This window comes from Cherax quadricarinatus, chromosome 18 (assembly GCF_038502225.1).
Source record: "Cherax quadricarinatus isolate ZL_2023a chromosome 18, ASM3850222v1, whole genome shotgun sequence".
Taxonomy (NCBI): Eukaryota; Metazoa; Arthropoda; class Malacostraca; order Decapoda; family Parastacidae; genus Cherax; species Cherax quadricarinatus.
The window spans coordinates 9,198,440-9,215,283 of record NC_091309.1 but is presented as its reverse complement, the minus strand read 5'-3'; the positions used below and the strand labels follow the sequence as shown (position 1 = coordinate 9,215,283).

General features: G+C 46.0%; 1 protein-coding gene across 4 annotated transcripts in view; it reads left to right on the top strand.

The window, feature by feature from the left end:
- LOC128689359 (secretin receptor) overlaps window positions 1-16,844 on the top strand; it is a 270,899-nt gene that overhangs the window by 133,493 nt on the left and 120,562 nt on the right. For all 4 annotated transcript variants that reach the window (XM_070086167.1, XM_053777542.2, XM_053777541.2 and 1 more), the window contains exon 3: window positions 7,316-7,658. In XM_070086167.1, the coding sequence (XP_069942268.1) occupies window positions 7,316-7,658 (343 nt within the window). The remainder of the gene's footprint in view (window positions 1-7,315; window positions 7,659-16,844) is intronic.

Here is a 16,844-nt window from a genome sequence, read left to right as displayed (position 1 = left end):
GGGGTTATCCCACCTGGGTTACTGACCCACCTGGGGTTATCCTGGGTTACTGACCCACCTGGGGTTATCCTGGGTTACTGACCCACCTGGGGTTATCCTGGGTTACCCCACCTGGGGTTATCCTGGGTTACTGACCCGCCTGGGGGTTATCCTGGGTTACTGACCCACCTGGGGTTATCCTGGTTACTGACCCACCTGGGGTTATCCTGGGTTACTAACCCACCTGGGGTTATCCTGGGTCACTGACCCGCCTGGGGTTTTCCTGGGTTACTGACCCACCTGGGGGTTTATCCTGGGTTACTGACCCACCTGGGGTTATCCTGGGTTACTGACCCACCTGGGGTTATCCTGGGTTACTAGCCCACCTGGGGTTATCCTGGGTTACTGACCCACCTGGGGTTATCCTGGGTTACTGACCCACCTGGGGTTATCCTGGGTTACTGACCCACCTGGGGTTATCCTGGGTTACTGACCCACCTGGGGTTATCCTGGGTTACTGACCCACCTGGGGTTATCCTGGGTTACTGACCCACCTGGGGTTATCCTGGGTTACTGACCCACCTGGGGTTATCCTGGGTTACTGACCCACCTGGGGTTATCCTGGGTTACTGACCCACCTGGGGTTATCCTGGGTTACTGACCCACCTGGGGTTATCCTGGGTTACTGACCCACCTGGGGTTATCCTGGGTTACTGACCCACCTGGGGTTATCCTGGGTTACTGACCCACCTGGGGTTATCCTGGGTTACTGACCCACCTGGGGTTATCCTGGGTTACTGACCCACCTGGGGTTATCCTGGGTTACTGACCCACCTGGGGTTATCCTGGGTTACTGACCCACCTGGGGTTATCCTGGGTTACTGACCCACCTGGGGTTATCCTGGGTTACTGACCCACCTGGGGTTATCCTGGGTTACTGACCCACCTGGGGTTATCCTGGGTTACTGACCCACCTGGGGTTATCCTGGGTTACTGACCCACCTGGGGTTATCCTGGGTTACTGACCCACCTGGGGTTATCCTGGGTCACTGACCCACCTGGGGTTATCCTGGGTTACTGACCCACCTGGGGTTATCCTGGGTTACTGACCCACCTGGGGTTATCCTGGGTTACTGACCCACCTGGGGTTATCCTGGGTTACTGACCCACCTGGGGTTATCCTGGGTCACTGACCCACCTGGGGTTATCCTGGGTCACTGACCCACCTGGGGTTATCCTGGGTTACTGACCCACCTGGGGTTATCCTGGGTTACTGACCCACCTGGGGTTATCCTGGGTCACTGACCCACCTGGGGTTATCCTGGGTTACTGACCCACCTGGGGTTATCCTGGGTCACTGACCCACCTGGGGTTATCCTGGGTCACTGACCCACCTGGGGTTATCCTGGGTTACTGACCCACCTGGGGTTATCCTGGGTTACTGACCCACCTGGGGGGGTTATCCTGGGTTACTGACCCACCTGGGGTTATCCTGGGTCACTGACCCACCTGGGGTTATCCTGGGTCACTGACCCACCTGGGGTTATCCTGGGTTACTGACCCACCTGGGGTTATCCTGGGTTACTGACCCACCTGGGGTTATCCTGGGTTACTGACCCACCTGGGGTTATCCTGGGTTACTGACCCACCTGGGGTTATCCTGGGTTACTGACCCACCTGGGGTTATCCTGGGTCACTGACCCACCTGGGGTTATCCTGGGTTACTGACCCACCTGGGGTTATCCTGGGTTACTGACCCACCTGGGGTTATCCTGGGTCACTGACCCACCTGGGGTTATCCTGGGTTACTGACCCACCTGGGGTTATCCTGGGTTACTGACCCACCTGGGGTTATCCTGGGTTACTGACCCACCTGGGGTTATCCTGGGTTACTGACCCACCTGGGGTTATCCTGGGTTACTGACCCACCTGGGGTTATCCTGGGTTACTGACCCACCTGGGGTTATCCTGGGTTACTGACCCACCTGGGGTTATCCTGGGTTACTGACCCACCTGGGGTTATCCTGGGTTACTGACCCACCTGGGGTTATCCTGGGTTACTGACCCACCTGGGGTTATCCTGGGTTACTGACCCACCTGGGGTTATCCTGGGTTACTGACCCACCTGGGGTTATCCTGGGTTACTGACCCACCTGGGGTTATCCTGGGTTACTGACCCACCTGGGGTTATCCTGGGTTACTGACCCACCTGGGGTTATCCTGGGTCACTGACCCACCTGGGGTTATCCTGGGTCACTGACCCACCTGGGGTTATCCTGGGTCACTGACCCACCTGGGGTTATCCTGGGTTACTGACCCACCACCTCCAGGGTTTATAATCCCAGCAGATGTTATCTTGATCTCATCCATGTGTTCTTTCTGTCAGTTTGTGGTGTTGACAACACCACCAGTCAACACTGTTGTTACCTGTAACTTGACTCAGTGCTGCGCTCTCTCTCTCTCTCTCTCTCTCTCTCTCTCTCTCTCTCTCTCTCTCTCTCTCTCTATCTATCTATCTATCTCTATCTATCTCTATCTCTCTTTTCTAGTCTTTTTTCTTTTCTCTCTTTCCATTTTATTCTCATTTTCTCTTTTTCTCTCTTTCTCTTTCCATCTTTTTCCATTTTTTCCATTTCTTTTTTCATGTCTTTCTATTTTTCTTTCTTTTTATTTCTCTTTTCCTACTTCTCTCTCTCTCTCTCCCTCCCTCCCCTCCTTCATACATCAGTGTTGTCTCCCACGGTGTGGTCATGATCATTGTTGTCTCCCACGGTGTGGTCATGATCAGTGTTGTCTCCCACGGTGTGGTCATGATCAGTGTTGTCTCCCACGGTGTGGTCATGATCAGTGTTGTCTCCCACGGTGTGGTCATGATCAGTGTTGTCTCCCACGGTGTGGTCATGATCAGTGTTGTCTCGCACGGTGTGGTCATGATCAGTGTTGTCTCCCACGGTGTGGTCATGATCAGTGTTGTCTCGCACGGTGTGGTTATGATCAGTGTTGTCTCCCACGGTGTGGTCATGATCAGTGTTGTCTCCCACGGTGTGGTTATGCTCTGGTATAATATCGCATCATAAGGTTCAACTCTCCCATGTACCTGGTATTCATGTTCCCTCGCCTCACTGTGTAAGTGTTATGAGGCGAGTAACGCTACATTTACTGCACCAGTTCTGTGGGAACACAGTTCCTCTCCCCCACCCCAGCCTCTCCATCCATTCCCTTCACCTCTGCTTCTCTTCACCTTTGCACGTAAGGTCACTGCCCTGCCCACCCAGGGTAAAAAAAAAAAATGACCCGAATTAAGATAGAAATCTGTTTTTCTCTCCGTCAAATTACATTTGTTAGCGAGGAAACCTTCGTTGGTTTTGTCTTCAAATTCGTGTTAAAACCCTAGATTTTTTTTTTTACATTGTGCTAGTCAGATTTTTTTTTCTTTTTAAATTCTTTAATAATCCGTATATTTTTTTTTTTTTTAGATTCAGGAAGAAATCCAAATATTCTTCCTTGAAGCCTTTGTATCCACTTTTTCGAGGCTGTGGGTCCCACAATGTAACCAGAGATGTTTTTATTTTAGCCTCGTAAAGCAGTGCGAGTCATTATTTATATTGAAGACAATTTTCAAGTGTGTTAGTGAGTGTGTCTGCGAGGATAACGCGGGTTGCCTGCAAACATTGGTCACATTACTTGATATTTCTTTGAATAATATTTAAAAATTGAAATGAATGTGTTGTGTGTTGTTACGAGTTCTCAAATGTGTGTGTTTGTGTGTGTAGTTACTTTCTTGTGGTTGCAGGGGTCTGTTCACAGCTCCTGGGCCCCGCCTCTTCGCTGGTCGCTACTAGGTCCACTCTGCCCATGCTCCATGAGTGTTTTTGTGTGTTGGTACTCACCTAATTGTGGTTGCAGGGGTCGACTCAGCTCCTGGCCCCTCCTCTTCACTGAGTGCTACTAGGTCCTCTCTCTGCTCCATGTGCTTTATCATACCTCATCTTAAAGCTATGTATGGTTCCTGCCTCCACTACCTCACTTGCTAGGCTATTCCACTTCCTGACTACTCGGTGACTGAAGAAATACATCCTAACATCCCTTTGACTCGTCTGGATCTTCAACTTCCAATTGTGACCCCTTGTTTCTGTGTCCCATCTCTGGAACATCCTGTCTTTGTCCACCTTGTCTATTCCACGCAGTATTTTGTATGACGTTATCATGCCTCCCCTAACCCTCCTGTCCTCCAGTGTCGTCAGGCCGATTTCCCTCAACCTTTCTTCATAGGACATTCCCCTTAGCTCTGGAACTAACCTTTGCACTTTCTCTAATTTCTTGACGTGCTTGATCAAATCTGGGTTCCAAACTGGTGCTGCATATTCCAGTATGGGCCTGACGTACACGGTGTACAGTGTCTTGAACGATTCCTTACTAAGGTATTGGAACGCTGTTCTCAGGTTTGCCAGGCGCCCATATGCTGCAGCAGTTATCTGGTTGATGTGTGCTTCCGGAGACATGCTCGGTGTGTGTGTGTATCTGTGCGTGTCTTTACTATCATTTCAACAGTCATTGCTAAAAAATGCCTATTGAAGTATCTGTAATACACAACATAAGATCATCAGGAGATATGTTAACATCCGTCTGATGCGAGGAACACGCACTATCATAATCATCTTTGTGTGTGTTCCTCGTCTTGATCACACCAACTGTTGCTGTCGAATTTTGCAGTATGTGTACTGTGCAACATGTGTTGACAATGGTATAAAATATCGACAAGTTGATTAAGACGCATGTACAATAGTTATTATTATTATTATTATTATTATTATTATTATTATTATTATTATTATTATAATTATTATAATGGGGAAGCACTAAACCCGTAGGATTATACAGCGCGTGGGAGGGGGGGGGATGGAAGGTATTCAGGTTTAATTGAGGGAACTGGAGCACAGATCCAGTTCCCTAGATCAAGAGCCCCTCACCATCATCAAGGAACCTCCCTTGAGGGGACAATAGTTGTTGAAACGTTTGACCTACACAGTAGGCTTCTTCAGTCAGATATAAAGGCAACAGGTGTAGTAGTGAAATGAAGATGATGTAATCAGTCAATCAACCTTGGAGAAATAGTATTTGAGGTGGTCAGTCCCTCAGCCTGGAGAGGAGTTCACCTTCATGGAGCTGAACTCTTCTCCAGGCTGAGGGACTGACCCCCTCATATCTCCAAGGACTGATTACATCTTAATTTCTCTACTACACCTGCTGCCTCTGTGACTGAAGAAGCCTACTGTGCAGGCGAAACGTTTTAACAAAAAATATACCCAACTGTTGCATATGTGTTAATCATTTGCAATATGTGTTGACAACGAAGCAAGTGTGTCACCATTCAGGAATTAACCAGAGGAAGTGTAATGACACCCAGGGTGTATAATTATCACCTGACCTTTTAAATAACTCGGGTGTCATTAGGCAGAGGGACGTCAGTGATACCTAGACTGTATAATTATCAGCTGACCTTTTTAATAATCCAGAGGTTGTCATTATCGGTTCTCTACTTGGCCTTTCATCATATGCCACACCTGGTACTGAAGTGTTAATGATGGTGCATGGGAGTACATGGGAGAGAGAGAGAGAAAAGACTTTACTGTGCATGGGAAAGGTAGATAAGAGGAAACCTTACGGTGCATATTGATGTTACCGCCTGAAATTAGGAAAACAAAAAAAGGCACAATACCGTGACTGGAACAATACACAGATACCCCTCTCCTCTCTGTGCGGGTTATTTGTGACATTGGGATAGTATAGCAGAAGGCTCTCCCCCCACCCTTCACTCCTTAATGCATTCGGCTCGATCTTTGTTACAGATTTTATCAGTTTGATGACACCTTACATTTATTCTCATAAATTCTAAACCTGTTAGAGTTTTCTGAAGCTGTTTTTAAAGATTTCAATTATTATTATAATCAAAAAGAAGCGCTAAACCACAAGGGCTATACAACGCTGCATAAAGATTTCAATAATACAAAAGCAGTATAGGATATCAAATATTTGGTTATATGAAATTAATTTTATACATAATTTTTATTTCATGGAGACTACAACGAAAATATTTGACTTCCTGTGTTAACCTACGTTAATCTTAATACTTACCTGGAGTTTACCTGGAGAGGATTTCGGGGGTCAACGCCCCCGCGGCCCGGTCTGAGACCAGGTCTCGTGGTGGATCAGGGTCTGATCAGCCAGGCTGTTACTGGTGGCTGCACGCAAACTGACGTACGAACCACAGCCCGGTTGGTCTGGTACTGACTTTAGGTGCCTGCCTAGTGCCTTCTTGAAGACAGTCAGGGGTCTATTGGTAATCCCCCTTATGTATGCTGAGAGGTAGTTTATCTGGAGTTTATCTGGAGAGAGTTCCGGGGGTCAACGCCCCCGCGGCCCGGTCTGTGACCAGGCCTCCTTAGGTCAGTGTCCCAGGATGCGACCCACACCAGTCGACTTACACCCAGGTACCCATTTTACTGATGGGGAACATAGACAACAGGTGGAAAGAAACACGTCCAATGTTTCTACTCTGGCTGGGAATCGAACCCAGGCCCTCGCCGTGTGAAGCGAGAGCGTTAACCACCAGGCCACCAGAGCAGTCTTGGGCCCCTGACACTTACTGTGTTGTCTCAGTGTACTCGTGGCGCCCTTGCTTTTCAATGGGGGAATGTTGCATCTCCTGCCGAGTCTTTCGCTTTTATAGGGAGTGATTTTCGTGTACAAGTTTGGTACTAATCCCTCTAGGATTTTCCATGTGTATATTATATATCTCGCCTGCGCTCCAGGGAATACAGATAAAGGGCCTTCAACCGTTCCCAGTAATTTAGGTGCCTTATCGTACTTGTGTGTCGTGAAAGTTCTTTGTACACTTTCCAGGTCAATAATTTAGAAATATATACCTGTAATGATGTGTTAAATATAACCATTGTAGAAATCTAAAACAGCTGACTTGTGTATAACCTCAGTAAAACTTGATAAATTACATGTTTCTCCATACAGTGGCTTCATCAGTCCCTCAGCCAGGCTGAGGGACTGATTACCTCAAACCCCTTCTGATCTTCTCTCTTCTTTGTATTGGACTGATGAAGCAACAATAAAGATGCCTAAGTGTTGCACATGTGCGTAATTTATCAACTTGGTTCTCTGAACCATTTATCTACACTCGATAAAACTTAGGAAAGTGGATAAGACTAGCAGTCTTACTGAAACATTTATTGCAACGCATATTTATCAATATTTATTAGAAAACGGAGTGTGGGGAGTACTAAACCCAACAGCTGATCTCCTTTGATGCTTCTCTCCCTGACAGGTCACCCTGATGGTCACCTCGGCAGAAAACGGGAATATCCCACAGGGAGACACTGTGGTAGATGGCTGGCCCTCGTGGTACACGTCGCAGGAGCTAGCGTGGGAGAACCCTGGGGCTGGTAGAGGAAAGCAGCAGCAGAAACAGGTCCCTGGCTTGCTCTTCAGTCACGAGGACCCTGATTCGTTACTCCATGTAGACGACGGCCTTGATTTGTCACTCCCTGTTGATGAGGGTCCCGATTTGTACGCAGCCGATGAGGCCCCTGGCCTGTACACTGCTGAAGGGGGCCCTGAACCCGAGGCGGCTGCCATCATCGACAGCAGCTTCTACGACGTAATTAATAGTGAGTATTATCAGAGTCTTTTATACAGCAATTTGTTTTTGATATATTTTTAGATATTAAGAATATGTTGTGTTTACACTTTGATTCAAATCATGCAGACGGACTTGACGGATTTTCAGGCACACATTTACAAAGACACCAGACAGATACTAACAAACCAGACAGACCGACTTTCACAGACCTGACAGAAACACCGTCCTCCTCGCAACTTTCACTAGCTCACACGAGCCTTGGTAACTTACATATGTAAAGAGGATGACCAATGCAAAGCGGTTCGCGCTTGGCTGCCTCGTCAATCTCCCACAACGTTTAAACCTTCAGCAGCACTCGCGAATCATTCCAGAAATGGCAGACACAAGCCGGGCAAGTCAGAGCGATGAAAAGCCCTCACAAAATATCCTTACGACAAACTAACAAGAAAATGTTCATTCATTTGCAACATTAATACGGGATTATGCGTTATTTATATTCAAAACTGCGACTCATATTAGCTTGTAAAATGAAACTCTGTACTAATTACAAAAAAATGTTTGTTATTACAGGTACAAACACGGGTAAAAAAAACATTGTAGCTGTTATTACAGTGGTGCTGACAGGCTGGAGCAGCGCTCATTAATTAACTTCTGCATGTACTTACAAAAACTGATCTTATATGAATATTCCCTTTGAAGGTGTCGATCTGATATTCTGTTAACAATATACTGAATGTCCAGTGTACTGTTGTTAACACAATGTCCAGTGTACTGTTGTTAACACAATGTCCAGTGTACTGTTGTTAACACAATGTCCAGTGTACTGTTGTTAACACAATGTCCAGTGTACTGTTGTTAACACAATGTCCAGTGTACTGTTGTTAACACAATGTCCAGTGTACTGTTGTTAACACAATGTCCAGTGTACTGTTGTTAACACAATGTCCAGTGTACTGTTGTTAACACAATGTCCAGTGTACTGTTGTTAGCACAACGTCCAGTGTACTGTTGTTAACACAATGTCCAGTGTACTGTTGTTAACACTGAATGTTCAGTGTACTGTTGTTAACACTGAATGTTCAGTGTACTGTTGTTAACACTGAATGTTCAGTGTACTGTTGTTAACACTGAATGTTCAGTGTACTGTTGTTAACACTGAATGTTCAGTGTACTGTTGTTAACACTAAATACTGCAGAATGATAACGCCTGATATTAAATTCAGTACGTCGTTTTCGCGCCAAATTTTACATTATGTGAAGGAAATGCAAGAGAGTATGAATCAGACACAAGTTTATGCCAGGATTATCATCAATGCGTCTTAACACGGCTTCTGTCACCATGTTGGTAATGCATGTTGCTTTGTCTCACTTCCACTCCGCTGCATCATTTTCCAGCTAAAGCTGTTCAGTTACTCGAATTTATCGTCATTTTCGTCTTTGTGTTTGTGTGTGTGTTTTAAACATTGATCTCTGTCTAGACAGTTTAAACATCGGTGTCTTGTGAGCAGCGAAGATCAAGTGTCGTGTAACATTCGGTCATAATTCATTTTTCACGACTTATGGAGTGATTTCATCGACTCCAGGCTGGGGGGGACTGATTACCTCACTCTCCCTCTGATCCCCAATATTCTTCTTTGTGAAATTAAGACACATGTGCAACATCTGGGTATCTTTATTGTAGACGTTTCGCCATCCAGTGGCTTTATCAATACAAATTCTAGGACATAACTTGAAGACAGTAGAACTATGTACAGAAGATGAGGTAATCAGTCCCTCAACCTTGGAGTAGGTGCGAAGAGCACCATAGTCGTGGAGATTCTGAAGGAGAAGAAAGGAGCCTGGCGCTTATATAGTAACATCAGGTGTAGCAGACGAGGGCATAGTCACTGGTAGGCGGGATTCCCCAGTGGAAGTAAGTCCTTCCCAAAGAGATGGGTTAGTTGTAGCAGTGACTATGCCCTCGTCTGCTACACCTGACGTTACTATATAAGCGCCAGGCTCCTTTCTTCTCCTTCAGAATCTCCACGACTATGGTGCTCTTCGCACCTACTCCTAGGTTGAGGGACTGATTACCTCATCTTCTGTACATAGTTCTACTGTCTTCAAGTTATGTCCTAGAATTTGTATTGATAAAGCCACTGGATGGCGAAACGTCTACAATAAAGATACCCAGATGTTGCACATGTGTCTTAATTTCATCTTGTCGGTATTATATACCATTCTTACACATTCTTCTTTGTATTGGACTGGTGAAGCCACTGTGTGACGAAATGTTTCACCACTAAACATATCCAAGTGTTGCACATGTGTCTTAAATTTACCAACCTGTCAGTTCTTTGAACCGTTTGTCAACACGATTCATGACGTAATTCAGAAGGTAGACGTATTTTCCGGTGTTTCCGTGTGCGTCACATAATCTGTTATTGACACGCTCGCTCTTGTTCCTACTTTTATTTTCCTGTGTCAGTTATTTGTTTTGATTATCGCGTTTGACTTTAAGCATATTTATACAGGTTGTTGCGCCGAGTCATCTTTGATTTGTGATATAGAAAATTGGTTTAAATGTATTTTGAATACAGTATGCTCAATGGCTGGCGCACTCAGCTCACACACTGAGGTCCGTGGTTCGATCCCCGGTACGGGTGGAAACATCAGGACGTGTTTGCATGAGACATCTGCTGTCCATGGTCACCTGGGCGTTTACTCGACTGGTCTGGGTCGTATCCTGGGACAAAATTGACCTAATTTGCCCGAAATGCTGTGCATAATAAGGGACTTTCTATGCAGTAGTATGTCATTGATGTCAGGTAGACCTGTTTACCTTGTACATCATGTATTTGTAGAAATAAAGATTATTATTAATGTTTATTATGCTTTCGTAGCTTAGAATGCAAGTAGGTTTGTTATGCTCTTCCTTCCGTTAAAAAAAAAAAATTCTTACAAGGCAAGGAGAATTTAGGCTCTTCGTGAGGAGGTGGCTTGGTGAAGGGCTCGTGATCAGAAGAAGTGGAGCTGCCCCTTTCTTTCCTCGGATCAGACTTAATTTAGCGCTTAATTAGCGGTATATAGGAACCAAAGGGAATATTTTATCATACAAGTATACCTGATATAAAGTGAGAGTTGTCACAGTTGTTCTTTGTTGATGCCGCAGTGTTTTTGCCGCAGTGTTTTTGCCGCAGTGTTTTTGCCGCAGTGTTTTTGCCGCAGTGTTTTTGCCGCAGTGTTTTTGCCGCAGTGTTTTTGCCGCAGTGTTTTTGCCGCAGTGTTTTTGCCGCAGTGTTTTTGCCGCAGTGTTTTTGCCGCAGTGTTTTTGGAAGATTCCGAAGAGAAGTTGCAAAGGTTGGTGGAGGAATTTGGTGGTGCGTATTAAAAGACAACATAGATATGAGTAAGGTGATGAGAGTAAGAAAAACCCTAAGCAATGAAATATTCGATATATTGAAGGACGTATTGATGCAGGTAATGTATTTAGGAATTTGTGAGTGTGTACTCGCCTAATTGTACTCGCCTAATTGTGGTTGCAGGGGTCGATACTCTGCTCCTGGCCCCGCCTCTTCACTGACCGCTACTGGGTCCTCCCTCTCCCTGCTCCATGAGCTTTATCATACCTCGTCTTAAAACTATGTACTGTTTCTGCCTCCACTACGTCACTTTCTAGGCTATTCCACTTCCTGACAACTCTGACTGAAGAAATACTTCCTAACATCCCTTTGACTCATCTGAGTCTTCAGCTTCCAATTGTGGCCCCTTATTTCTGTGTACCATCTCTGGAATATCCTGTGTACTCGCCTAGTTGTACTCAACTAACTTTGGTTTCAGGGGTCGAGTCATAGCTCCTGACCCCGCCTCTTCATTGGCCACTACTGGGTCACACTCTGAACCATAAGCTTTATTATACCTCTGCGTAAAGTTATGAATGGATCGTGTGTGTGTGTGTGTGTGTGTGTGTGTGTGTGTGTGTGTGTGTGGGTGTGTGTATGTGTGTGTGTGTGTGTGTGTGTGGGTGGGCAGATGGGTCTTTGAAAGACATAATGAAACAGAAAACGGTTCGTGGAGTATTGAGACGTGTGTGGAAAGAAACATTATCATCAATGAGGTCAATATGTAAATAGTATGTAAAGTAAAAGGACACAAGTGCAACTAATGTGACATTTTATTGTGGCAACGTTTCGCTCCCCAGGAGCTTTATCAAGCCATTACGTAACGGCTTGACAAAGCTCCTGGAGAGCGAAACGTTGCCACAATAAAATGTCACATTAGTTGCACTTGTGTCCTTTTACTTTACATATTGTCGGTAATTCTACCAACTTTATTACAACCAGTGTAAATAGTAAGTAAAGAATGGACGGAGAAGTTAGAAACCAGTGAAGTGGAATGACAAGTTTAAGTCAGAGATCTGGTGAGAGGTTGAATATAGATCTGGTAATTTGGGAAGACTCGCCCAGATAGTTTGGTTAAAAGTTAAAAATCTGGGGTACATGGGAGGGGTAAAAAAAAGTGTCATTAAGGGGTACAAACTTGAAACTCCCACGTACGTTTGTGAGTTAAGCGGTACAAACTTGAAACTCCCACGTACGTTTGTGAGTTAAGCGGTACAAACTTGAAACTCCCACGTACGTTTGTGAGTTAAGCGGTACAAACTTGAAACTCCCACGTACGTTTGTGAGTTAAGCGGTACAAACTTGAAACTCCCACGTACGTTTGTGAGCGTCTTAGACAGGATTGAGTGGAGACAAGCTACAGTACAGTGCAGTACATTTCAATACAGTACAACGCAATACGTTCCGTTACAGTACAGCGTTGTACATTGCAGAACAGTGCAGTACATTACAGTACACCTTGGGTAGCGTTGAAGATTGGGTTGGTCAGATATTGTTAGTGGGATTGAGTGTGAAGGACCTGCCTAGTATGGGCCAACAGGCCTGCTGCAGTGTTCCTCCTTTCTTATATTATTTCGTTATAGTACAGTGCAGTACACTTTATTACAGTGCCTGTAGTCCGAAGGTTGAGCGGGAATGTGTCCCTGTGGAGGCTCATTTCCATTGTAATGTCGGCGCACTTCTAGCAGGACAGCGGTTGAACGAGTAACGGTGAATGTGCTTCCTTGGAGTAACCAAACATTGGTGAAAAACAACCTACGCGATAGAAAGAAAACTTTGTTCCCAAGGGAAGGTTCTCAGACCACACTAAGCTCCAGAAAAAAGTTAATGCAGTCCATTTATGACCCAGCAAGATATTCCCTGCCTCCCTCTTGCTGTATTCACCAGATTTTTTTTCTCTGTATTCTTGATTAACGTGTACGTTCGTAGCCTCTTTTTTTTAAGAAAACAAATAAGATCAGGAAATGAATGTTCAGTACTCAAGAGAGAGAAAAGTGTTAAACGTGGATAAAGTGTGGGAGGGGGGAGAAATGCAGGGAATGTGTGGAAATGGAGAGAGTATGTTGAGGTGTTTGGCGGGGAAGTATTGAGCTTAAGGCTGAGGTGGCGGGGGAAATGTTTCAGTGTAAACCGGACTTCCAGAGTCCGCGCGCTAATGTATAGGGAAATTTTCAGGCTCTTCCGGAACTGCGATACGTGCGTGCGCGCGCGCGCGCGCACACACACGCGCACACACACACACACACACACACACACACACACACACACACACACACACACACACACACACACACACACACACACACACACACACACACACACAGACAACACACACACAGACAACACACACACAACACACACAACACACACACAGACAACACACACACAACACACACAACACACACAGACAACACACACACACACACAACACACACAGACAACACACACACACACACAACACACACACAAAACACACACACACATACACACAACACACACACACAACACACACAAACACACAACACACACACACACACAACACACACACACACAACACACACAACACAAACACACACACAACACACACACACACAACACACAACACACACATACACACAACACACACATACACACAACACACACATACACACAACACACACACACAACACACACACACAACACACACACACAACACACACACACACAACACACACACACAACACACACAACACACACACACACAACACACACACACAACACACACACACACAACACACACACACACAACACACACACACACAACACACACACACACAACACACACACACAACACACACACACACAACATACACACACACGCATGCACACACACACACACACACACAACACATACACACAGCAACCAACCACAATTAGGCGAGTACAGTGGAAAAATAAACAGATCAGCAGTATAATGTGGACTTTGTGAAGTCACAAACAGATCTGTTTGTGACTTGATAAAGTCCACTGTGTGGGCGAAACGTTGTCAATAAAGGATCACATTATACTGCTTATGTGTTTATTTTTCCATTGTGTCGGTATTTTATACCATTTATTTCCATGCGAGTACAGTGGCCACTATTGGGTATACCTGTGCAGCTGTTCGTTAATGCAAATATCGAGTCACGTGGCAGCACCTCAATGTCTAAAATCATACAAACATGGTGAAGAAGTTCAGTTCTTGTTCATACCAAACGTCAGAGTCGGGAAGAAATGTGATGCGACTCTGGCCATGGAATGATTGATGGTGCCAGACGATGTTGTGTATGTCGGAAACTGTTGATCTCCGGCGTTCTTCACGCACAACAGTCTCTAGAGTTTACAAAGAATAGTGTGAATGACTCACGACATCGTAATGACACGATTGCAAACAAATCATATCACGGGTGGGGTTAGAACCCACGATCAGAGAGTCTCAATACTCCAGACCGTCGCGTTAGCCACGGTCTGGGGACAGTGTGAAAAACACACACTGTCCAGTGAGCGGCAGTTCTGCGGGTCGAAACTCCTTGTTAATGACGGAAAAGAATGACTAGACTAGTTCAAGAACAACATAAGAAGGAACACTGCAACAGGCCTACTGGCCCATGCGAGGCAGGTCCAAGTCACTTCCTTGCTTAGACCAATGACCCGCCTAGTTAGGTCAGGCCACATCCACCTAAGGAAGGGGCACGGCATCAAACCTATTAGCACAAGCTAGTCAGGTCCAGCTCACACCCACCCACACCCATTCGTGTATTTATCCAACCTATTTTTAAAAACTATACAATGTCTTAACTTCTATGACGGTACTCTGGAGTTTGTTCCACTCATCCACAACTCTATTACCAAACCAGTGCTTTCCTATATCCTTTCTGAATCTGAATTTTTCCAACTTAAAACCATTGCTGCGAGTCCTATCTAGGCTAGATATTTTTAGCACGCTATTTACATTCACCGTAAGGAAGGCGACGGTAACTCAAATAACCACGCTTTACATCAGTAGTAGGCAGAAGAGCATCTGTGAATGCACAACACGTCGAATCTTGAAGTGAATGGTACAGCTAAGAACAGGAAACTGAGGCTACAGTGGGCACAGGCTCACCAAAACTGGATGGACAGTTGAAGATTTTGAAAAAGCTGCCTGGTGTGCTAAATCGCGATTTCTGCTGCGACATGCAGATGGTAGGGTAAGAATTTGGCTCAAACCTTTGAGATGTGAAATGAGAGATTCGCAGCAAGATTGTAATGCCAACAAATGCGCAGCAATTGCATGATGCTATCATTCAATGGAATGTTTCCAGCACATTGTTGGATCCATGCCATGAAGAATTCAGACTGTTCTGGGAGCAAAGGCCTCTTCAAGGGGGGCTCCTTGGCGTGGTGAAGAGGCTCTTGGTCTGAGGAATTAGACCTGTCGGTCTACTTCCTCAGACCGAACCTAATTACCCCCCAATCCCCCGTTCCCTATCCCATCCTCCCCATCCTCCCCTTTTTCCTTTCCTCCTCCTCCTCCCCACCCCTTCCTTTTGCCCTTCCTTTTTGGCCTTTTTTTTTTCTCCACAGGCACGCTAGTTCCTAGGTAAGGGAAAGGGTACCGGGGTCCATCCCATTCCGTTGAGGTTCTTGGCGGTGGCGTAGTTTGCCGTGGAATCTGGATTGCCTGGGGATGTCCTGATCCCTCTCCGGTATCCCAGAGGGTGGCTTTGGGTGTCTCTCGGGCGACGGGTGTATCTCCTGGAAGCCACCTTTCGGATTCCGGGGGTGGTGGCCAAAGGAGGTATGCTTTGTGGCGGATTTCCAGCCGCCCTCTCTTTTGTCCACCGAGGTAGCTCGGCAGATGTGAGGTTGCTATCTCGGATTGCCGGTTTACTGGCATGATGGGTAGGGTATGGCACGGGTTCCATGCTGCATCTGCACTACTTGCGGTGCTGAGGTCCTCTTGGGCGCGGAGGGAGATTTCTGGCCCTTTCATTCCTCCTAGGAACTATCCCTCCCCGGTCCCCCCTTTTTTTATTCTTTTTTTTATTTTTATTTTCTTTTCTTTCTTTTTTTTCTTAAAAACAAAAAGAAAGAAGTAACCTAACCATGGCAGCCCTAGTCCATGAACCTGCTACCCCCGGGCCCCTTCTTGATACCGCACCCTGTTCTGACCCTGCCTCATCTTTGGACCACTCTTCGGACACTCCTCATGCCTCTGTACCTCTTGCCGGTGCTGTTTCCTCACCCGCTTCAGGTACTGAGGCCTCGACTGACTCCTTCGATTTATCTGACCTTCGCTCTCCTCTGACTATGCTTCCGGCCTCTCCCTCTACGGTGCGGCAATTTTCGAATCGCCGGCCCGTTCCACGTCGGACCAACTCTGGTCCCACGCCTAAACACCAACGACAATTACCTGCTGATGATACTTCTCCACCTTCTCGTTCTTCTCAGAAAAGATCGACACGTCCTTCACTACCTTTCCACGCTCAGTTTCAGACTGCACAATGGACTAAATTCTTCACTTTACGACCGACTTCCTCTACTGCCTATCTTTCTGACCACAGTATTGGCAAGGCACTCCTACGCCATGTTGGTAAAGATATTTCTTTTCATGCTCTTAAGAGCGGTACGCGCATCATCACCGTACAGAATGGTACCCAGGCTCATGAGCTTTCTCGTCTTTCCCATATCGATACTGTTCCTGTCACTATTGAAAAGCATCATTCCCTCAATTCTTGTAGTGGTACCGTCATTCTGCCCCATACCATAGTTCAGTAAAAAATTTCCAGACATGTGGCACTGACATTCTTGAACAGCTGGAACTCCAAGATCGC